At 44.1% G+C, this 25127-nt stretch overlaps 1 protein-coding gene across 7 annotated transcripts in view; it reads right to left on the bottom strand.

Annotated features, from left to right (window-relative positions):
* Positions 1–25127, bottom strand: part of PCYT1B (phosphate cytidylyltransferase 1B, choline) — a 132832-nt gene that overhangs the window by 68330 nt on the left and 39375 nt on the right. For 6 of the 7 annotated variants that reach the window (XM_040633353.1, XM_040633371.1, XM_040633380.1 and 3 more), the window contains exons 2-3: positions 12564–12663; positions 3002–3118 (exon numbers count right to left, since the gene is read on the bottom strand). In XM_040633353.1, coding sequence (XP_040489287.1) covers positions 3002–3118; positions 12564–12663 — 217 coding nt within the window. Of the gene's footprint in view, positions 1–3001; positions 3119–12563; positions 12664–13146; positions 13345–25127 lie in introns of those variants that run through there. The other variant, XM_040633363.1, reaches the window with a different exon arrangement.

Below are 25127 nucleotides of genomic sequence, written 5' to 3'. Positions count from 1 at the left end.
GAGAGCCTCATGCAGACTCTGCACTGATCACGGAGCCCGACTCGGGGCTCAATCCCACGACCCTGAGATCATGACCTGAGCTGAAACCAAGAGTCAGATGCTCAACCAACTGAGCCGCCCAGGTGCCCCAAAACTTAACATACTCTTTACAATCCAGCAATCATGCTCCTTGGTTGGTATTTACCCAAAGGAGTTGAAAACCTATGTCCACATAAAAACTTGCATACGGATGTTTATAGCAGCTTTATTCATAATTGCCCAAACTTGGGAGCAACCCAGGTGTCCTTCAGTAAGTAAATGGATGAACTGTGGTACATCCAGACAATGGAGTATTATTTTATTATTCAGCACTAACGAGTGAACTAGCAAGCCATGAAAAGACATGGAGGAACCTTAAATATGTATCACTACGTGAAAAAAGCCAATCTGAAAAAGATTCATACTCTAAAATCCCAACTACATAACACTCTGGAAAAAACCGGTAGAATCGCTAAGAAGGTAAGTGGTTGCCATGGGCTGGGAGGAGAGATGCAGAGCACAGAGAATTTTTAAGGCAGTGAAACTAATTCTGTATGTACAACGTGACAATAGTGGATACATGTCATTACGCGTTTGCCAAAACCCATAGAATGTGCCACACTAAGAGCAAAGTCTAACATCAGCTGCGGACTCTAGGTGACGTGACGTGCTGGTATAGCTTCATGGACTGTAACCAACGTATCACTCTGGTCAGGGATGTTGATGACGAGGGAGGCTATGCCTGTTTGGGCGTGTGGGAATTCTCTGTCCTTTCTGCTCAATTTGGCTGTGAACATAAAACTTCCCTTAAAAAATTGTTTATTGAGGGGATGACTGGGTGGCTCAGTCAGTTAAGCGTCTGCCTTCGGCTCAGGCCATGATCCCAGGGTCCTGGGATCGAGTCCCGTATCTGGCTCCCTGCTCAGCAGAGAGCCTGCTTCTCCCTCTGCCTGCCGCTCCCCCTGCTTGTGCTCATTCTCTTTCTCTCTCTCTGACAGATAAATAAAATCTTTTTTAAAAAGTTTCTTTCACAACTATTTAAACTTAGGAAATCTTAGTTGTCAACCTAAAAAAAACTGCAAAAAGGTATTTAGTTTTTCAAAATTCTTACAGGGATCGTGGGGAAGAAAGTCTGAAGACCCCTAGCCTAAGACGATAATCATCAGCAGGGGCCTCATCATTCCCTAGAACACACTTCAGGAAATTTGTGGGGCATCTTTAGTTGTCACAATAATTGGAGGTGGTTACCAGCATTTAGCTGGCAGCTTCTCTGTGGGTGATTTTTCGCACAACATGAAACATTTCTGAACGTCCCTGCACTATTGTTTTAAATCATTTTAGTTTAGAAACTAATTTTGTTTTTCTTCCAATCACAAGGTATTTCTGGGATAGCTGTGATAGACGCTGTGTTTCGGAGGAAGGCAACTGCTACACGGGAAGATTGTACTTGTCCACAATTTTATCAAAATGCGTTTGCTACCACAATGCCCCTCGCAGTAACTGAGCTCCGATACCATGGCCCTTGGGAGCACCCACAGCCATGGCTAGTGTTCCCGTTAAGTGTGACCCACATCAAGCCACCTCCTACCTCGGGTCCCCAAAACACTGCAGAGGTCTCCGCAGGGCCTCAGCAGCTCAGGACCACACTCCAGGTGGTAGTGCTTCTTCCAGAAATGGTTTTCCACGCAGGATAGAAAGAAATGACCAGCAGATGGGTTCTCTGCCTCCCTTGGGTGCCCTTTGCATGACTCGTCCGGTACTCATTGTCTTTTATCATCTCTTCCTTCCATAAAGAATTCCATTCAATAATCAAGGGGGGGGTAATCAGAAGGGGGAATGAAGCATGAGAGACTATGGACTCTGAGAAACAAACTGAGGGCTTCAGAGGGGAGGGGGGTAGGGGAATGGGATGGACTGGTGATGGGTAGTGAGGAGGGCACGTGTTGCATGGTGCACTGGGTGTTATATGCAACTAATGAATCATTGAACTTTACATCAAAAACCAGGGATGTACTGTATGGTGACTAACATAATATAATAAAAAAATATTATTATAAAAAAATAATAATCACGTGGTCACCATCATCAGTAAAATCTGTAGAAAGTGCTTCTCAAATATCCAAGTCGTAGTCTTAAACTTGCAGGAGGTAACAAAATACTTTTAAAACAGAGACATGGTCTCTTAACAGCACCTTTTTCCTCACAGTAGGGGTTTAAGGGTTGACGGTGCCTAGTTCAGCTAATGGCACAAAAACTGATCACCACGAAAGGATACGCTGCTTCCAGAAGCTATAGAGGTGAGATGCAGGTCTCCCTAGGCAGGTACTATCCCCTTCACCCAAACTGAAATCGGTAGGCCTTCTGGAGGAGGAAAATTTCCATCCACATCTAACCACCCTTCTTCCACAAGCTTATGAAACAAGCCATTTCCTTCACTGTGAACTCAAATTACCCAGGTACGTAAATCTCCATTTCTTTAACACACCGTACATCCACTCCATTAACGAGGTTATTGTAAGCCACTACAGTTCGCGCAGCATCGACCTAAGTGCGGTGGGCCACACAAAAAGACAATGACCTTGTTTAACCTTAATCATCCTTAAGCCCCTCAGCTCTCTCTGATTTGAAATCAAAATAACATTGCTTTTCTCCTAACCTTCCAGAAAATTCTAAAAACATAACTTTGATCATGGCTCACTCACAAGAAAAAAGGCATTGATGGAAAACATGAAGCGGTTGCACTTGGTGGTGTTACTAGTCTGTCTCTCTCTGGGAGTCAGTGGCGCATAATCCCACGATGTAACTTCCCCTACAGCTTTTTAAACGTCACGTTAAATTTCAGGCAGCCAACAAGTGAGCCGGTATCGGCTGAAGTGGGAGTAATAACCATGTGAGATTTTAATAATGGAACTCTGAAAGGGGTCTTTTTCAGGAAGCACATTACAAAGGAATTTTCTAGACAGAGAGAAAATGCAATTCTTACCTCCAACCAACAAGTAGCTGTTGGGAAACAGGGTTTTTGCTTGCATAAGTGCCCTTGCGTGACCAGAATGGAAGAGGTCAAATATTCCATCCGCGTAGACTCTGACAGGCCTGTCAACTGTGGAAGAAACAAAGCGTCATGAACACACCTGCAGAATAAGGAAGCGCAGTGACCTGCTTCTTCGTCGCCGGGATGCAGCGTGAGTGAGTTTACCTGGACAAAACACCATGTCTGTGTACCATCAGTCTCTTACCAGCGCACACGATTACTTTTACAAAGAGGTTCTTCTGATGCTAGCAAAGTGGAGGAAAAATGGAGAATTAAGATCGACCCAGAACACACATGTTAAGCCCACAGTCAAGACAAACCCAAGGCGGTGGGAGTTGTCGTAACCGGGAGTCGAGTCTCCGCTTCAGACACACTGGGCGCCAGCCAAGGGCTGGCCCAGTCGCCCGGCGGGAGGATCCAGGCAGGAGCGACTGAACAGCTTCGCGAGGAGAAACGACTTCATTCTGGACTCCGCAGACCCGCTCCCGAAAGCAGCGCCGGGCAGGAGTGCGCTCGCGCGGCTCCGAGAGGCCGGGGTGCGCCTTGCCCGCGAGCGCCCGGTCACGCTGGTAGCCGAAATCAGCTGTGAGGGTACGTAGCACCCCGGAAACTGCCAAATGCCACCAACCTGGGCTTACTTCCCTCCGGGAGGGCCAACAGTTAAACCAGCACACCACTGCGCAAAGGTCACTCCCTAACCTCTTCGGCGTCGTAAGAGATGGGGGGGGGACGTGCCCCAAAGACAGACGAGTCAGGTGACACGTGGGGGTGGGCCTCAGTGTTGCAGGCCTGCGACCAACGCTACAGTCCCTCTGAGGGAGAAAGGTCAAGAGAGAAGAGGCCTCAACAGACATTCTCACAGGGCCATATGGTGCTCTGGGGAGGGCCATTCCGTGACAAAGAGGGATACACACCACCGCCCCCTGGGAGCCAGGAGATGGCACTAGAAACTACAGGATGACACTTTGTTGCGACAGCCCAAAGACCCACCTCCTCAAATAAAATGGAGACATCGGGGGTAGAGGGGTTGGGTGCCAACTTTTACACCATTCTGGGCTATCAAGGAAGGAACTAGAAAGTGAAAATACGGCAAACTAAAGGCTTAAATATGGAAAACTGAACATATATGCATGTATCTCTTCCTCCCAAATACCACAAGAATTAAAGAGAAAGAATTAAAAAGGTATATCCCCCCCAACCCAAAAAATAAAAATAAATAAAAGGTGTAATCCCCCAGGGCAGAGGAAACAAGGCAATGACAGTGGATGAGAAATGTCCACAACATTCTGCGAAGTTGATTGTCAAATGCTGAGTGTCTATAGGAAACAAGAATCGGGGTGAGGGCTGGTAGGGAAAGGGATTGTTGAGTCGTTGGGTTTCTTTAATAAGCCTAAGAGTCCTACTGACTTTTTCCAGTATGTGCATGTATTATAATGATGTTATAAAAATAAATTTAAAAAAGAAATCAATGCAAACTTCTGGTGAATGATTTTTAAGACAGATTTAAAATTGTGATTATTTCCTGATGTAGTACAACCTCATTAATTTGGAATATAAATTAAAAGGAATGTTACATTAATAGATTCAGATGGTACAATGTTTCTAATAAATTAAATTTCTCTAATAAAAAAACTTGAGAGACTTTATGTCAGATAGGGAATTGCAATTATTCCCAATTATACACCATTTTGAACAAACAGAATTGCCTTCACAGGATTATACTGGATTCTAAATAAGGCATGGTAAATAGAAAATGCTTTGAAATAACAAACTGTCTAATGAGGGATCCTTGGTTTCAATGCTCTTATTCAATTTGAATTCAATTGAGGAAAATTTGTTTTAAGATATAAATCCCAGGGGAAAGCAGATGGCAGTTTTGCAAAACTTTTTGTTATTGATTCAGAGGTGATCAAGAGAAATGAATTCAGGAAGCAGGGAGGAAAGAAAAGTAAAGAAAGATGACATAATTACCGAGAAAAAGAACATTTAGTAAATCTTTGAAGAGTATTTGTGGAGTTGATTTTGCAATAAGCTCACTTTTTAAAATTGTCGTGTGTCAGCAATTTCCAGACTGGGAAACAGGACCAAAAACAAAAAACAAACAACCTCCCCCCCCCAAAAAAAAACCCACAACACCCAAAACCAAAACCCAATCTCAACAAATGAGTACTTCAAGAAAAAAAAAAAGACAAAGATGGAAGTGGGTCTGCAGATTAGAGATTTAAAAGACTTATCAACATATTTAATGTATAGATATTATTTGGATTTGGGTTCAAACTATCAGTAAATGAGGACATAAGATAATCGGAAATTGGAACACTGGCTACTTGGTAACATTTAAAGAACTACTGTTAATTTTTAGGTGAAAAAAATGGCATAATGGTTATGTTTTTCAAAACTGTTTTTTTAAGACATTTATACAGAAATATTTATGGATGGAATGCTAGGAAGCCCAGGGCTTTGCTTCAAATTACTCAAGAGGGGGCAGTGGATGGGGGCATACAGGCGGCCAGACCAGCATGGGGTGGCAGGTGTGAGGTATAGATGACAGACACATGAATTATATTGTCATTATATTGTTCTACTTTTGTGTATGTTTGAAATTCTCCACAATAGATTTTTTTAAGAGTGTGGCTATTTTTTTAGTTTGTATGCTTATTTGTTTTAATCTTTTGGTTCAGATTTTTCTGGACATCCTTTTAGGCATTTGGGCATTCTTCAGAGCACCTGTGTTGGGAACCACTGGCCAGTAAAGCTGGGGGTTTGGCAGTGATCCCGAGTGGGAACGCAACTACTCCATGGCCATGGTGGAGAGACCTTAAGGTGCCTCCCGGGGAGCCCTGCCACCTGGTGTTCACACCTCGGTGCCATCTTGTCCCTTTGAAATGTGAGTGGGACCTGTGCCTTGTTTCTAACTAGCTGAAAATGGGAAGAGGATGGATGGCACTACCATGATTACGTTACACTATGTAAGATTCCATACTGCAGCAGACTCACTCTTTCTCTCACGGTGGCTTTGAAGAAGGACCCTATCGTGTTTTGAGAGGGTCACATGGCAAGGAACCGCAGGTGACCCCCTAGGGGCTGAGGGTGGCGTCTGGCTGACAACCAGCAAAAAGCTAGATCTTTAGTCTTAGAGCTGCAAGGAAACAACTTGAATGAGCTTGGAAACAGGTCTATCACCATCAAGCCTCCCTGAGCGATGAGCCCTGGGTGACACCTTAAACGTACCTGAGCAGAGGACTCAGCTAAGCCAGGCTCCCGACCTACAGAAATTATGATGTCATCAATCTGCATTGTTTTTTTTAAAGATTTTATTTATTTATTTGACAGAGATAGAGACAGCCAGCGAGAGAGGGAACACAAGCAGGGGGAGTGGGAGAGAAAGAAGCAGGCTCCCAGCGAAACCGTCGGGAGTCTGCTTCTCCCCTCTGCCCCTCCCCCCACTCATGCTCACTCCCTCGCTCTCTCTCTCTCAAATAAATAAAATCTTTTTAAAAATTTCTTGAATAGAACCCAAAAGGACACATTATAAAGCCAAAAAATGATAATAATAAATTGGACCTTACTTCAAACTCACATCTTCCAAAGATATTTTTACAAAAATACAAAGGCAAGTCAGACAGGGAGAAAATATTTGCAAAATATTTATCTGATATAAGCCTTGTATCTAGAATACAAAAGAACTGTCAAAACTCAATAATAAGAAACACCTCATTCTAAAAACGGCAAGAAAACTAAACAGACACTTCAACAAAGAAAATGTAAAAATGGATGGCAAATAAGCTCATGAAAAGATCTTTAATATCATTAGTTATCAGGGAAATGGAAATTAAAGCTAGAATGATAGACTACTTCATACCCCTAGAATGGCTAAGAATTTAAAAATATATTGACCGTACCAATTATTGGTGAGGGTACAGAGCAACTGGAACTCTCCAACAATGCCAGTGGGAATGTCAAATGGTACAATCACTCTGCAAAGCAGTTGGGCAGTCAGTTAAAAAGTTATAAACATACACCTACCGTAGGGCCAGACAGGGGGCAATCACCAACTGCATTACACCTGAACTCACACTTTTGTGGGCTGTGTTATGGCGTTTCTTGGTATTCCTTCAGACTCAGGCAACAAAAAGAGGGGGACTATTCTTTTTTGATTATGGCTGTTAACCTACATTTAAACAGTGCTTTAAAAGTCTGTATGATTTACCAAGCACCTATCTTTCACTTAATCTTTGCATCAACTCTAATGTATGTGGGAGAGAATGGACTTACTATCCTTACTTCATAGAGGGGGCAATGGACGCTCAGCCTAGTTAAGCAGCTTACCCTAGTTAAGCAGCTTACCCAGTATCGTAAAACCAAGCTGTGATGAAATGTGAGTACAAAACAAACTTCACTGCCCTTTCTTCTAACTCATGGTGTCTGCTAGAAAACGACATTTCAATGTGAATTCTTTTTAAAAAGAGCGAGATTAGTACTAAACACCCACTAATTATGGTCACTAGTATTGCTTTTGTGTACAATTGATGTGCAAAAATGATGGCTCAAAAATTAACCTTGAAAAATCCAATAGTTTATCAAGTTTATAATAGCTTTATATAAACTTGATAATTTCCTTCTACTTGTAGCCAGCATTTACTGATAGTGATTGAACTTTTTAAATACCTTAAACTCAAATTTTAAAAAAGTATATTTAGGGATGCCTGGGTGGCCCAGTCAAGCGTCTGACTCTTGGTTTCGGCTCAGATCCTGATCTCAGGGTGGTGGGATCGAGCCCTGAGTCAGGCTCCGTGCTCAGTGCCGGAGTCAGCTTCGTATCCTCTCTCCCTCTGCCCCTCCCACTCGTGCTTTTGCTCGCTCACTCTCTCTAAAATAAATAACTCTTTTCGAAAAATGTATATTTAAAGAAAATTATAGTACAGATGCACACAAATAAGGCAAAATGCACTGAGGTAGTTCTTGAAAAAATTAATTTGGCAAACTCTACACACGGTGGAAATGGAACAATACAAATCCCCCTTTGAGAAAGAAAATAGGCAATTAGAACTGAATTTCCTTTTAAGATAAAAGGCAGCTGTAATGAAAAGGGACCCATGAAACAATCACTTGAACTTCTCCTTTCTCTGAAGACAGAGGAGTGATTCTTGGTCTCTGATAGATATGAAACTTTGCAGGTTCATAGTTCCACAGCTGGACTAATTGAGCTAAGATCAAAGGTGCCAATTCCAATTGTTCTACTGTGCTCCTTCTCTTCGGGCTCACAGAGAACATCCAGGAGCTAAGAGCGATGAGCGCGGTTTGTCATTACCTCTTTTAGAATTCATATGCCAGCCCCTGTTTGGGCAGACCGACAATTGTGAAACATATTGTAGGCAATTGTACTAAGTCATAATATAGGGCCAGTGAAGGAGATAAAGACTTCAGTTATAACTATAATCTTGGAGTACATTATAAACCCCAAATGTGGGTCGGTTTTGTCTTTTTGATGGAACGTTCAAGACAGCCCCACAAAAAGGTAATTGCTTAGTAGTCCTGAAAATTACCAAACGTTCCAAAAAAGCAATGATGTTTTTCTTGTTTTCTACTAAAAGCACAATGCTCCAACAATTACATGTGGATAATCTCCCCGTCACTCCCTCCAACCATTACCAACAGTTACTCCTCATCAGTGGCTCTGGCAGTGAGGTCCCAGGGCACGAAGCATCAGCAGGGTACCCGTCAGGGGTGCGCCAGCCCCACCCCAGATCCGCTCCATCACACACTTGCCAGGTAATGGCTGCTTTACCACTGCAGAGGATTCGAAGCGGCTAAGCGGACCACTACTGTAATAAAGCGACAATTATCAGAGTGTGGTCTAAGCCTAGCATGTGCCTTCTCCTAATCAAAAAACTAACATCTCGTCACATTTTAATACGGATGCTAGACGTTCTAAATAAAGGAATTTCTAACAAAAATGTGGCCCTCGCCCCTCTGCCAGCCAGGTGTCCACCAACATCACAAACTCTTGGATAACTTCCCAGGGTCATCACCTGAGACAACAGGAGACTCTCTCTTCTAGTACGAAGAGCAGCTCACCTTTGCTCCATCTCCCTCCTGCAGTGACCCCTGTTCCACAGAGCCCACGACACAGTCGTTTCAAAATGCACCACCCAATTTTCTAACTTGGTTCTCGGGGTTTAAACTGCTTGGTGGTGAGCCTACGTACCGGTGCCCAATCTTACCCCATCAGCTTGACGCCGGCTCAGAGCATCACATCCAATTCTCTGATTTTATTTCCAGAGGGCGAGCTCCTCCTCTTGTCCCAAACTGCCATTCATTCACTCAGTCACTCACGAAATATTTACTGAGCACACAGGATTTGACAAGCATGTCTCTAGGCGCTGGTGAAACAGCAGTGAGCGAGGCAGACAGCCCCGCCGCTACGGAAGATCACAGCCACTGTCTGTCTGTCTTGTTCATATACCTTCCAGCCTCCGGTTCAAAGCCTGCGTTTTCACTGAGCTCCCGGGTCGGCTGTGCCCCGCGCAGAGATTCGAGGTAAAAGGGACTTGGGGGCAAATCCTAGCTCTACCTAGTCAGCTAGGACATTTGACAAGTTACATTTCCGTTCTCCAAGTCCTCAAGAAAAGACACAATATTACCCATCTGACAGTTTTTGCTGTCAAATGAGTAACAGACCAAATGCAAAGACCAAATGAGCGAGAGTACAGCACGCAGCACTAGCAGGTGCCCAGGAAGTTCTACCTCCCTCTCCCTGGAAAAGTAAGGTCCTCTTCTTCGGCGGCCTGAAGCTCAGTCTTTAACTTTAGGTTAAATTTGTTCTTTCATAACCACCTGGACCATTGCAGCTTTTGGATTTATTGCTTGGGTCAGCATTTCTCAGCGTGTGGTCTGTAAACCACCAAGTTCACAATCACCTGGCTATTCGCTACGAAATACAGCTGCCTGGGCCCCATCCCAGATTCAGGGGTAGGGGAGAGAAAGCAGGAAATCTGCTTTTTTTTTTTTTAAGATGCTTTATTTATTTGAGAGAGCGAGTGAGCATGAACAGGGCGGGGTGGGGGGGCAGAGGGAGAGGGAGAGGGAGAAGCAGACTCTCCACTGAGCAGGGAGCCAGACACAGGGCCCAATCCCAAGACCCTGAGATCACGACCTGAGCCAAAGGCAGACGCTTGACTGACCGAGCCACCCAGGCGCCCCAGGAAATCTGCTTCTTTAACAAGCTTACCAGTGATTTGATGCACACTTAAGAGTGGGAACAACTGGTTTAGCTGCTAGGAGCTACCTCCCCAAGCCTCTTCTTGAGTTTCTCAAAGCTTATTAACTTGGCCTGCCCTCGCCTCCTCACCTCACTCTCTTGAAGCTCTCCTTCAAAAGGAAGCCGAGTGTCACGATCGAGAGGTCAAGCTTGAACACAAACGGGTTTGATGTCGAACGCCAGCTTGACCACCCGCCTGTGGGGCTTAAGTGGGTCCCCCTGCAGCAGCAGCACCTGGGAACTCATTTAGAGAGGCTGATGATTAGGGCCCACCCCATTTGGACTGAATCAGGAACTCGGGGGGGGGGCGAGCCCCACCCCTCTAGTTTAATAAGCCCTCCAGGTGATTCTGAGGCACCTCCAGTGCGAGGACCACGGGCAGCCGCTCGCTCAATAACCTGGTGAGATTCGTGGCTTCTCTAAAGCCTTCATTCCCTCACCTGGGAAATCAAGTACTAACCACAGACAGCTGTAGAGTGAAAGAACGTAATAGTAAGCACTTAATAAATACCCATTATTATTATTAAGCAAATTGTCCTTTGTCCCACGGATTCTCTTAAGCCTGGGATGTTTGCTTTGTGCCACGGTGAGCGGAAACCGAGTTACGCCATCTTCAGTGTCTCAAGGCTGCACTGCTCCACTAGTCTTAGTTTTCACTCCAGCCCCGTCACCTGGAATGCTCCTCATTTACTTCGACACAGCTAGCTCTGTGCCTGCACTTTTCCCATTCCCTTCTGTTGGCTGCCCACCTAGTCCCAATCTAACTTCTCTCAAAACAAGCAGCTCAGGTCAGCTACAAGGTCTTGCCTGACTATTCCAGGCCAGATGAATCTGCCCTTCTTAACACTTTTAGTTATCTGTCTTGCAAGGCTGAGACCCTAAGCACATGCATGCATATTATTTGGGGGTTTTATTTCATATCAAGTTGTCTCTTTAATTAGAGGTGTACCTTGGAGATATTGCAGGTTCATTTCCAGACCACTGCGATAGAGCAAATACTACGATAAAGCTAGTCAAGTGAATTTTTTGGTTTCCCAGGGCATGTAAAACTTATGTTTAGGAGCACCTGACTGGTTCAATTGGTAGAGCGTGCGACTCGATCTCAGGGGTGTAAGTTCAAATCCCGAGTTGGGTGTAGAGATTACTTTTTTAAAAAGTTATGTTTATACTATACTGCAGGCTATTAAGCACACAGTAGCATTATATGTTTAAAAAAACCCAATGTATATGCCTTAATTAAAAATAACACGTTAGAGTAAAAAATGCTAACCATCATCTGAGCTTTCAGCGAGTCATAATCACCGCTCACAGATCACCCTAACAAGTAAAATAATGAAAAAGTTTGAACTCTTGCAAGAATGACCAAAATGTGACAGACACAAAATGAGGGAATACTGTTGGAAAAATAGTGCCCACTGACTTGTCCGACACAGGGTTACCACAAACCTTCCATTTGTAAAAACAAACAAACAAAAAACAAAAAACCCAAAAAAACCAACACGCAGCACCTGCGAAGCACACTCAACAGAACACACCGAAATGAGGTACGCCTGAGCTCCTGGGATGGTCCTTTATAGGCCTTTTTCAATCTCTTCCCTAGCCATCTCTGGTATAAAGGAGTTAATGAATCAACAAACTTCTAGCCCACGCTATGTAATTTAAGGCACCCTCGGAGAAATGTTTTTAAAACACAGACTTTTAAAAAAGATAATAATTATAATAGGTAAAGTTTAGTATAAGCCTTCACAGTTTAAAAACTGCTTTGGTGTTTTTAACCAAATCTTGTCCCCCCACAAAACCACCTGAAGCAGGCAGGTATCGGAGCCCCTGCTTGTGCCAGAAGAAACAGGTCCAGGCGTTCCCATGACTTGCACAAAGCTGTAGAACTAGGAGATAGCAGGGCTGGGGCTCCACCTCCTGCCCTTTTACTTGCTGACTTTGGTTGGTCCGGTTTACCAGTGTAGGTGGTATCCTTCTTGCACTGTGCTCTACAACTCCAAATTCAACTCTCCGACTGAAAACGCTAAGGAATGCTGGACCTACTCTGCCTATTTTTTAAAGATTTTATTTATTTGAGACACAAAGAGAGAAAGCACGGGCAGGGAGCAGGATGTGGGGCTCAATCCTAGGACCCTCGGATCATGACCGCAGCCAAAGGCAGAGGCTTCACCGACTGAGCGAGCCAGGCGCCCCTCTGCTACTGTAAACATCAGAACAGAGCCCATTCAGAGAGAACAAGGAATACAGCCTCACCTGGTGTTCCTAAGCGGGCCTGAGCGATGGTTAGTTTCTCATGGGGGGCTCGGCACTGGCAGCTGCTTTCATCAGCAAATGGGGCAGGTGCGGTCAGGGTCTAGAAGGGAAAAAGAGAAAGGGAATAGAGTTTGACAAACTTTCCTTTGGCACTCACTTCCCCTGAAGCCTTCTTTCTGTTGGCTACACAGGTACGAAGAAGAACCAGAATATATGCACTGAGTCTTTCAGAGAAATATTATACCGTTAGAGATAAAAACAGGGACATTGTCACTGAAACCTTTTTTTTTTTTTTTGGACTGATGCTCAGAAATCATGCGAGTGCCGCACTCTCTACTAGATGCCAGGTACCAGAGGAGCTACTCTCGACAGGTTATTCCTTCTTGGCCCCACAAGAGTCTAGGATGGCTAAATTCTTCTATCCTTCCATAATACAGGAGAATACCATCTCTACTTTACAGAAAAGGCAACTGAGGCCCAGCAGCACGATGAAATATGCTAAGTCATGCCCTTGGAAAGTCACAAGGCTCGGCTTTGAACATTTCACAACCGCCCAGGGCCGACTGCGGAGATTTAGACTTACCCACAGCCTGGGATACTCGGCTGGAAGAAATGCCATACTCAGAAGCGTGGCAGACATGGCCTGTATTTCACGCGCCCCGGCCTGGCCAATCACAAGCTCTGACGTCACTGGAGTGCAAAGGCCAGAGCCCTTATCCCGGCCCTGGAAGGGCCTAGGAGCCCAGCCTTTCTGGCGGGCTGCAGATAACTGCTCCTGCGGTAGCTCCAACAGCCACCGACGGCTGCAGGCCCCGCCCCAGGCAGCCCGGGCTGGGGCTCTGGGGAGCGCCGCGAGAGAGATGTAGTCACTTGGAAGCCTGCCCAGGAAGTGGCTCCGCATCCTTTAGTCAGCCTCTTAAAATGAAAACCTCACTCTCTCCAGAGGAAGACAAAGGGAGCGGTATTTCTGTAAACAGGGCAGATGCAGTCCAGGGTCGTCCATGTGTCGTCTCGGAACCATGGCATTACCGTGGTCATCGCTACTTCATCTTCGGTGCATTTAAAGCCGAAGGTGACTAGTCGCCGTACATGGTACTCTGATTGTTGCATGAACTGTTGCTCAGAGACAGACCCAGGTGTTCCTTAACTGGGGGAGACGACTGAAGAATGAGCCGCACGTTTGAAGAGGGGCTGTGACCCACTTCTGCCAGTCATTTATTCACTCACTCATTCATCCATCATTCATTCACTCATTCAACTGCGTGTCAGGCACGGTCTTAGAACCGGACATAGAAGTAGGGGGAAGACCAGTTCCAGTCCTGGAAGAGCCCGGTTCTCCTCTGCACTGCCAAGAAGCAGTCCTTGCCCCACTCCCAACCCCCTCCCCATTGTAGCACCTTCCGCCCTGGAAGCTGGAGTCCTGCCCCAGACTTGTCTGGAGACCTTCCAGTCGCTTGAGACTTTCTTAACCCCCACCTTCCCGTTCAGGGCTCCGAAAGTAACCAAGACCAGAGACGTGTGTTCAGGAAACTTGGGTCCATTGCTGCTTCTTTTTCAGACCCAGCGAGGTGACCTCGTGGGCCACGGTGGGCCAGAGCACCATTTGTAATGCAGCCAAGGGCACCGTGACAGGAGCAGAGGCTCCGTGGTCACAAACTGCCGTCTCAAACCCCCTCGCCAGCACTTACGGGCTGGGTACTCTGATTTGGCTCTTCTGACTGAAAGGAACCGATACTCATTCAAGACAGCTCAAGAAATGAAGGATTATTTTAAGGATCTCCCAGCATAGAAATTGTGGGGCAGGGGGTGGGGCAGCATCTGGCTCCAGAGTGCTCCGCCCCCACCTGGCTGCTCTCTGCATGTGATTCTTTCTGTCCCAATCCCATTTACCCTGTATCTGTCCACTACAGTCAAGTCTCTGCTTGCTCCTACTCCCCTATAGAGCTCACATGTAACAAGTGGCCTCCCTTTCCAACACTCATTCATCAGCTTCTGACTCTTTCAGCCCCAGCTCCAACCAACTTACTCCTTCTTCCCATGTTTCCCCATTCAAATTCCTAAAGGAGAATCAGACTGGTGAGCTCATCTTTTCAAAGCAGGCCACAACCAGAAGAGGCTGGCATTGAATCAGACACCCACCTGGGCCCCACAGGCTGTGGCTGGTAAAGGGACAAGGAATGGAGAGGGAGGCCATGGGTGGCCTGTCTTTGCCCCTTTAGCAGGTGCTATCTTCAGGACAAGAAATGTATTTGACTTTGTGTAATTTTAAAAGGATGTACCACAAGGCGCCTGGGCTGCTCAGTACGCTAGGCAGCCGGCTCTTGATTTTGGCTCAAGTCGTGATCTCATGGGCCATGGGATCGAGGCCCGCATCAAGTTCCCTGCTCAGCGGGGACTCTGCTTGGAGATTCTCTCCCCCTGCCCCTCCCCCAACTCATGTCCGTTCTGTCTTTTCCTCTCTGTCAAATAGAGAAATCTTTTTTTTTTAAGATTTTATTTATTTATTTGACACAGAGAGAGAGACAGCCAGTGAGAGAGGGAACACAAGCAGGGGGAGTGGGAGAGGAAGAAGCAGGCTTCCCAGTGGAGCAGGAAGCCCGAAACTGATGCAGGGCTTGATCCCAGGACCCTGGGATCACGCCCTGAGCCAAAGGCAGACGCTTAACAACTGAGCCACCCAGGCGCCCCGAGAAATAAATCTTTAAAAAAAAATAAGGGGCACCTGGGTGGCTCAGTCCATAGAGCACCTGACTCTTAGTTTAAGCTCAGGTCATGATCTCAGGGTTGTGAGATCGAGCCCCGCATGGGGTTCCCCACCTAGCAGGGAGTCTGCTTGATACTCTCTCTCTCTCTCTCCCTCTTCCTCCACCCCTCACCACAAAAAAATAAATAAATCCTTTAAAATAAATAAAATAAATCAATTTTAAAAATGGATGTTCCTTAGCTGAAGTTCAGTTTCATCTAGAAAATGGATACCTATCTCAGAGTTGTTGTGAAATAAAGAAATAATGTATATAAAGTACCTGGTAATCGTGGCACTTATTATTACTATTAATATTTATTATTATATATCATCATATATAATATTATATATTATGATAATAGATAATGTAGTTCCCCCTAGAAACAAAGCAAACTGACTCGTGAATGAACTTTTAGGACACAATCTAAAGAGGTAAATGGATTGGGGGTTAGCTTTTATTAATGATTCATTAACCTGTAATATACATGGACAGTGAATCTTTTTCATATGATCTAAAATAAATTACTATTTGGAGATTTTTTATGTGCTAGTGGCAAAGTTTATTAAAAAGATAAGGTGTTGCCTTTTTCCAAGAAAGGCGTGTTCTAGAGGGGTGTGAAATCTGGTAATTAGAGTGGAGACAGACAAAGTCGTAAAGCAACGACAGTTACTCAAGAGTAAAGAGAAACGTTTATATGCATTCTGTATTTTCTCTTAATTATCGTGGCCTAGAAGTAGGAAAAAGAAAGAAGCGAAGAGACGGAAGGTAGACAGAGTTCATAAATGAGCTTGTGTGCGCGTGCGAGCATATTTAACAACAGCTGACACGGAGAAGGGGTATTTCTTGGTCTGTACAAGGCACTGTGCTTGGAATGGGGAGAATGCACATGGGGAGAATGAGCCACAGACTTGTTGAGAACATTGCCAGAACATTGCCTTCCAAAATGAGGCAGATTACCCCCTCGGTTGAGAGTCGAGTTCTACATTCAGGAAGACCTTGGTTAAGGCTCAGCCACCAATGAGGCAGATTACCCCCTCGGTTGAGAGTCGAGTTCTACATTCAGGAAGACCTTGGTTAAGGCTCAGCCACCAACAACCAGCCCTGTGACTTCAGCCAACATTTTTTTTAGGCCAAACACCTGAGAATTCCTTCTCGGAGCCAGAACAAATCATTTGATTTACAAGGAATCTGAAGCTACTTAGGTTCTCTCTCCTCTACCTACAAGGGGCAAACCAACCACAGGAAAATGTGAGTAAGAGAACCAGAGGCTCCTGAGAGAGGCAGGGACTGGTCCAACCTGGATTCCAAGCTAGCTAGCTAGCTATCCCAGCCTGCAGAGGACCCAGGCCCCCATCTCTTCCTTACCATTTGCCAGACCTGGGACGGTTCCAGGGATCCTCTGGGTCTAGGCCCTAAATAAGACATAAAACTGAGGCTCAATAATGTAACATAATGGCTAAATCTTTGAGTGCCTATGTAGTACCATGTAACCATCTACACAGAGCACCTTAAATGTATTAGCTCACTGAATCTGACAAGTCTGAGATAGCTGCTATCTGCACTGGACTCTACAGAACTTGTCTTCAACACAGACACCAAATGGCCGCATGAAGTTGCAGCGCTGTTACCTCCCTCAGACTCAGTTACCTTTCCAGTTCCCTTTGAACTGAGGAAACTCTTAGCGTTCTTAGACAATTAGCATAGAGGGGCCTCAAAAAGGAGACAGTGGACTTCCTGGTAATTAGAGAAGGGGGGCAAATGATTAATTGAAAAAACCAAAGGATGGGACCATATGTTTCACCCAGATGTGGTGGGTGTAGTAGGTCAGATGACTGACGTATCATTAGTTACTGGGCAGCCACAGCTTAGACCCCACTCAGATCACCTAGTGAATGTTTACTAACACCTGCTATGTATTCCATATGATGCTAGATGTTTGGAGGGTGCGTAAGTACGAGAGAAATAAGAAAAGAAGGAACAGAATTAGCTCTGGGGCAGCAATCCTCAAAGGTGAAGGGTGGCCTTTTTAGAACAGGAGGAGATAGGAGTTTGAAAAGGCATATTCAATATTCAGTAATTTCAAATCTGGAAAAAAACCCTACCTTTTTAACATACAAATCATAGAAATTAAGCCTCTGAACTGGTAGAGATCATCAGAGGACAGACTATGCCCCACAGATAACCATATTCTAAATTCAGGGCTGGGGAGTCACATGAAATTTTTATGTTTAGCAGCAAAGACAGAGAATTTTAAAGGGTTAAGAAGCCCTGGCCCCATGCCCTGAACCTCATATGTGCAAGAACCTTGCCAGACCACAGACTTGGGGCTAGACTGCAATTAAACTTCTTTCTACCTGATTTAGGATTTCAAAACACCCAGTCACTGCATGTGAATATGTTGCCTATTTATCATTCAGGTTCTGGTAATGTAAACTGCACTGTATCATACCAAAGCCATATTCTCATCATGCTTTTTTTTTTTTTTTAAGATTTATTTGAGAGAGAGTGAGGGTGGACTGGGGGAGGGGCAGAGGAAGAGAGAGAATCTCAAGCAGACTCCCCCCTGAGCACAGAGCCTGATTCAGGGTGTGATCCCAGGACCCCAGGATCATGACCTGAGCCAAAATCAGAAGTCTGCTACCTAACCAACTGAGCTACCCAGACGCCCCTCCCACCATGCTTTTTAAAGGGAAAGGCTTTAGATATTGGGCATTTCATTTGCAGAATGTGTTCAATGTGACAATGTTCAACATTGTCAAATATTTACTTAAAAGCTATTAGACATTCCATGGGGCACCTGGCTGGCTCAGTCGGAAGAGCAAGCAACTCTTGATCTCGTGGTCATGATTTCAAGCCCCATACCGGGTGTAAAGATTGCTTAAAATAAATAATTTTTTAAAAAAGCTATTAAACATTACATAAAATATATAATGCAAACGTTAGTTGAGTGCAGAAAAATGTCAGTAGAACCTGTGCTTAAATAATGTGCATCAATGCCTGGCAACTGGTCCAATCAGACAGCAAGCTAACCAACCAATCAGAATGTAGCATAGTTGCTGATGCTGGTGGCCAGATGCAGAATCTCTTGTTTATGCTAAGCTCTTTTTTTTTAAGATTTTATTTATTATTTGTAAGAGAGAGAGCACACACAAGCAGGGGGAGGGAGAAGCAGGGCAGGCTCCCCACTGAGCAAGGGGCCTGATGTGGGACTCGATCTCAGGATCCTGGGATCATGACCCGAGTTGAAGGCAGCTGCTTAACCGACTGAGCCATCCAGGCATCCCCTATGCTAAGCTCTTCTTAACTGCAATAGGACAATCCACTTGGGCAGGCCTGAGTTCAAATCTTAGCTCCATTATTTAATATCCATTTCATTTTTAAAATATGATTTTTAAAAAACTGCTGGTCCTGGGGCACCTGGGTGGCTCAGTACGTTAAGCAACCCACTTTTGATGTCAGCTCAGGTCATGATCTCAGGGAGGTGGGATCGAGCCCCCCCCCCCCCCCCCGCCAGCCCTCAGCAGGGAGTCTGCTTCTCTCCTTCTCCCTCTCTCTCTGCCCCTCACCCCCCTGCTCATGCCCTCTTACTCCCTCTGTCAAATAAATAAATAAATCTTTTAAAAAAATTACTGGTCCTTGGGGCGCCTGGGTAGCGCAGTCGTTAAGCGTCTGCCTTCGGCTCAGGGCATGATCCCAGCGTTCTGGGATCGAGCCCCACATCAGGCTCTTCTGCTGGGAGCCTGCTTCTTCCTCTCCCACTCCCCCTGCTTGTGTTCCCTCTCTCACTGGCTGTCTCTATGTCAAATAAATAAATAATCTTTAAAAAAAAATAAAAATAAAAAATTACTGGTCCTTAACCTAACCTTCAGTATCTTCACCTATAAAAGGGAGGTAATAAAACGATCTACCTCGTGCAGCTGTTGTAAGGAGTAAATGAAATGATGTATGTATGAGTAATATCTTCCTTCTACTTCTCCAGAATCCACTCTCTTCCGACCCTTCTCTACTCTTCTCTGCATGACTTCCGGTATGGACTGCACCAATGGGCTCCATTGCCTTCCTGCTTCACGTTGGGTGGGGCCGTGAGAAGTACACAAACACCAGAGGGCAGGACGAGAATGGGCTCAGGCTATCTTTCCCCTTGGCTTCCTCCCTGCTGGGAAGCAGTATGTTGTTTCTGTCCTCTTACCAAAATTCACAGTTTCCGTTGAGAGGCCCCTCTTTATAGAGCGCTCTGCAAAGTTCCAGTAACCACGGTCTCCCCTGACCCCTTCATGCCTAGAAGTGACAACCCCTAACATTTCCAGGCTGAGGGTGCATACCATCCCTTGAGGTTTCCTGAAGCACTGCCCATACCCTTGTAAATAGTCCCTTTTCTTAAACTCTTTTTCATATTTCCCATTTAGAGTGAGCCGTCTGTCTCTCGACAGGGCCTTGACCGATAGAGTATATATATAATAGTATGGCTGCCAGGCTCAATAAATGCTAACTAGCAAATGTTGATGAGGCCTGTTAGAAGCACAGAGATCGATTGCAAAGTGAATTACTCATAGTTAATAAAGTCATAACCAGCTCAAGAACGTCCTCCAGTAGGAAAGAATTTTACAGCAGCATTACGGCATTTTCATCAGGATTTGCAAAAGAGACAGGAACGGGACTTCAGAAAGAATCTATTTCTCCCATGTAGGCCTTTTGCCTCAGGACTCACCAGCTTTAGAACCGCAAACTCAGAATTAGAAAAAGACATCACAAAATCGCAGCCCTCAGTCTCATTCTGTTAGGTTTGTGTTTACCAGCTGCTGAACATAGTTTTTAAGGCATGATTTTATTTGAGATCAGAATACGTTCATCTTCTGAAGAAAGGGAAGAAAGAGTAGATTTTATGACCGTAGGCCCAACACATGTAAATCACTAGGCTCTTGGACTGTGTCAGTGATTTTGCAGAATCTCGGATCAGGCAGCTGCCGCAAAGCCTTGACAGATGCCAGTGGAGTGGAGAAAAAGGACGCCTAGCACATGGCTCAGCACCAAGAAATATCTATTTTTCATCTAGCTAAGTATGGTAGGCACATATTATGAAGTAATAGGCACCATTAAAAACAGTAAGATACAGACGCACAGACAAGGAGCAATTTTTAGGACATTTTCCTAGTGACAAAGCACTATGTATAATATGTATACAGTTATACTGTAGGATATCATTTATGGGTAGAGAGAAATAGGTAACTGTGGAGAAATAGTTTAGAACTGTGCTGCCCAATAGGGTAGCCATTAGCCACACGCGCCCATTGAAATTCAAATTATATTTCATGAAATTAATGAAATATGATTAAAAACTCAGTTTCTCAGTCACTCCAGCCACGTTTTAAGTGCTCGATAACCAAATGTGGCTAGTGGCTGCTACTATATTAGCACAGATATAGAACATTCCTTTCACCGCAGAAAGATCTATTGGATAGCACTGGCCTAGAACAATATACAACAAATTAACCGGGGTTACCTCTGGGGAAGAAGACCACATTGGGAGAAGAGATGAAAGGACATTTTCATTGTTTACTCCATTTACATCTGTTATTTTATTTTTACATGAGAACATATTCATATCATTTATCTACTTTTAAAATAAATTTAAAGAAATACATCCTATCTTGGGAATTCAGAGATGCAGGAAATTTAATCCAGGATCAGGTGTTCCAAATGTCAGAGAACATGTCTAACAGGAAAACAGGAATGCTTTAAAAAATAACAACTATTATTTATAAACTAACTGTTAAATGATATTATTCTCAGGTATATGGAACATTCAAAACTCATTTGAGCTTTTAATAACAATTTAAATTGTCTTCATAATATCTACCCTCTATTCCTTTTTCCAAGCTCCAACAAACACCACTTGAGGGCTTGCTGTGTGCCAGGCGCTGGTGTCAGGTTCTGAGAATGCATCAGGGAACAAAACAAGATCCAAAAACTCCTGCCTTTGTGATCCTTAAAGATAATAAACAGCGAAAAAGAATGTGAAATGCATATGTTAAAAGGTGATAGTGCTTAGAAAAAAGTAAAGCAAGGAAGGGGGATAAAGAATATAGGGGGCTTACCCGTAAATAGGATAGCCAAGGGAGTTGATGTATGTGTCAATATATAAAGGATCAATTGAGCCATGCAGAGAAAGAACACTCCAGGCAGAGGAAAAATCAGGCGCCAAGGCCTGAGGCAGCAGCATGCCCAGCTTCTTCCAGCAACAACAAGGCCAGTATGCCTGGAGGGCGTGAACAAAGTAACGCGGTAGCAGATATAGCCAGAGAGGTGAGGTACAAAGAAGGAGATGGGAGACACCCAATGGAAAGGGGTTTTGAGGATGCTGCAAAGACTGGCTTTCACTGAGAAGACGGAAGCCATCAGAGTTGTGAACAGGGAGTAATAGGATCTGAGTCTTAACAGGACCACCTGGCTGCTATGCTGAGGTTTAACTCTCAAAGGTCAACAGCAGAAGTAAGAAAACCACTAAGGTAACTGGTGTAATCATCAGGCAAGAGTAGGTAGATGGAGGCTGGGGCCAGGGTGAGGTGGTGAGAAGTAGTCGGATTGTGGATAGATTCTGAATAAATAAATTTGAAACTGATTGAATATAGAACATAAAAGAATGAGAGGAGTCAAGATAACTGCAAAGTTACTGGCCTGAAGAACTAGAAAGATGGCATTGCCATTTCCTAACATGGGGAAGACACTGGCAGAGTAGGTTTGAGGGTGGGAGGGACAGGCTGGGGAAATCAAGAATTCCGCTCCCACACATTTGGTTTGACATACCTACTAGATCTCCCAGTGAAGATATCAGGTAGGCAGTTGGCTTTACAAGTCTGGAGTTGGGGACAAAGAACTAAGCTAGAGAAACAGGTTAAGAAGCCATAGGAATATAAATGATATCTAAAGCCACTGGACTAGATTCGTTCTTTCAGCTCAGGGCATGAGTGCAGGCTGAGGCAAGATCCTGGATGTCTAATGAGGAGACATTGTATATTTATGACCACCGTCCCCGGACTACTGGCAGCTCTAAGAAAATGGAGACTTGGTCTGTCCTATTCATTGCTATATCTCTAATTCCTAGGGCAGTACCTGGCAGACAGAAGGTTCTGGCTAAACATTTGCTGAATGGCAGATTTAGACTCAATGGAGAGAGAACAATTACTGATAAAGAACTGCAGAAGGAATTATTGATAATGATTATTGATAAGGGTTAAGCTTAATAAGAAATACAATTACCAGCGTTTCCTATCTTTTTCTTATCATCATGATACATACTACAGAAGACTTGGGAAAATAAATAAAGAAAAGCAAAACTCACTAATAATTCTACTTCCCAAATACAACCATCATTAGCACTTTCTAGATTTCTTTTAGGGCTTCTGATATATTATGGATATGTATTAACTACTTTGGAACCTTAACTGCACGGACAGTGTCTTCCACTCAGTATGTCAGGATTGCTCTATCATGTAGTCTTCGACTTCACTATTTTTATGGGTGTTATCTGGTAGTTCCATACCCCCTTTTTCCCCTTGCCCTGAGCCTCAAATTCCCAAGCATGATTGTTTTAGGCAAGACAATGAAAAGCAAGGGCATCATATCCCAAAGATAGGATGTTAAAATTAAAAAGACAGGAGGGAAGCAGGAGCATCTGATTTATCTGCTCATTTTTCTATTCTGAAAGGTTGCAAGTGGCACCAGAAAATACGATATAGGTGAAGGAAGTTGAATCGTGAAGGGAGACGCCCTGGTTGGCGTGGAGACAAGTGCTGGTTAGTGAAGGTCCTGAGAGGAGAGATTAGCAGGTATCCCCAAATGAGACAGAGTAGTCTATGGTTAAATTCAGCAGTAAGATAAATGTGAAGAACAGTCCTTTCAAGAAAGTAATTTCCTCTTCCAAAGGTTCTGGGTAACTGGTCTCCCGCTATGCTGAGCAGCCTCCCCCAGGCTTGGCCCCCCCCCAACACTAATGACATCGGGCTCCAGCAGGGTGTATAATGAGACCCAAGCTGTTCCAGTGTGCCAGCCGTGGCCACTTTGTGACATCCCCCAACCTCTCAGGAGTCCGCGCTTCTGCAAAACCACCTCACCATTGTTTTTAATAGACTTTCTCTTTTAGAGAAGTTTTAGGTACACAGCAAAATGAGCAGAAGGTACAAATTATTTCCCATTTGACTCTCACTAATTCTGATAGCTATAAGGCATTCCACTGAATAGAAAAAACCAATTTATTCAAATCTCTCTGTTGGTGAATATTAAGTTGTTTATGTTTTACTAATATAAATAACATTCTAAACATAGTTCTGAACCTCTGATTATTTCCTTAGGATAGATGCCTAGGAGCTGAATTACTTAGACCAGGGGTATGAACGTTTTAAAGATAAATATTTGTAGAACATGTTAACATGTATTGGTAAATTAGCTTCTACAAAAGCTGTCTCATTTATACTCACATTACAATGTATGAAAGCACCTAGCTTGCTGCCTTCTCACCGGCTTTGAGTATTATCTTTGTCAATTTTACAGACCAAAAAATGGCATCACGCTGTTTCAATTTGCATTATTTTGATTACAAAAAGATTGAACATTTTTCAAATGTTTATTAGCCATTTGTATTTTCTTCTGAGAATAATCTGTCCTTGGCTCATTCTTCTATTGTTGAGGATGAGTATTTTGAAGTTAGTTAAAAGCAAAAGCATAGCACAGTTTAAAAAATTATCTTAGATATCTTGAAAAAATACATTTTCCAACTTTATCTGAAGTTCCCTCATAAGAGGTGCATTTTGTAAACCCATGTGTGAACAGCTGCATCCAGGTCAGACGAGCAGTTCCTGCCCTTCCAGTGACCGGAGATCAGAAGCTGTACTATGCCCTGGGAATACAGGCTTCCTTGAAACACTGACCACCCATGAGCCGTAAGCCCCCCACACCCATGTGCCACCTTCTGAAATGTACTGTTAATAATATTGCATTTCACTTATTCTAAAATGTACGTTTAATACTACGGTTCACTTATTCCAAAATGTATGTTTCCCCCCACATTTTAATATCTCTGAGATTAGGAGAGGGTCTTACAAGAAATATCTTAAAATCAGTGTCGACAATTTTCTGACACTGTAACATCCCTGCAATGGGACTCTTATCTCATAATTAATAGCATCTTAGGTTCATAAAATGCAGAGATGCTACTGGCAACAGAAAATAATCATTTTTACCTAGAAATTTAAAAATTCCAGACCCTAAATCAATTTTTCTTAGGCAGTCGAGCTTAAGGAGTTTATAATGAACATCAGTAACAACCTTATATCTTATTCATATCCCATCTCCTTCGCCAAAGGACTTGAGGTGACTTCAAAAAATAAATTTTGTAAGTTTAATTGTTGCAAGATCTGGGCTGAGGGAGGAAATATGGGTTTCAACAAAGGTCAGAAGCAAAATGAACATAGAGGGATACCTATCCCAGTTCTCTACACTTCAGGCTGGTCACAAAAATGACTTTAAGCTCTCAGCAGTCGAAGCAAAGAGAAAGACAAAGTTAATATTGTCAAAATCGCTACTGAGGAGAAGCTCGGCCCTTCCCAATGCCAGATTTCATAGAAATCCCTCCAGCTGTGCTCCCATAAGGGGCATGCACGCGAGGCCGGGGGTGGGGGGCTGCTCTGTGGGGGAACCAACATACTCAACAACAACACCCTGATAAAGACAATACTGTTTTTTTTAAAAGGTTTTGTTTATTTATTTGAGAAAGAGAGAGGAAGAGAAAGAGCACAATGGCAGGGGCGGGGGGGGGGGGGGGGGG

This window comes from Ursus maritimus (genome assembly GCF_017311325.1).
Source record: "Ursus maritimus isolate PB19 chromosome X unlocalized genomic scaffold, ASM1731132v1 scaffold_X1, whole genome shotgun sequence".
Classification (NCBI taxonomy): Eukaryota; Metazoa; Chordata; class Mammalia; order Carnivora; family Ursidae; genus Ursus; species Ursus maritimus.
The sequence above is the reverse complement of the archived record's forward strand: the minus strand, read 5'-3'. Positions and strand labels throughout refer to the sequence as shown.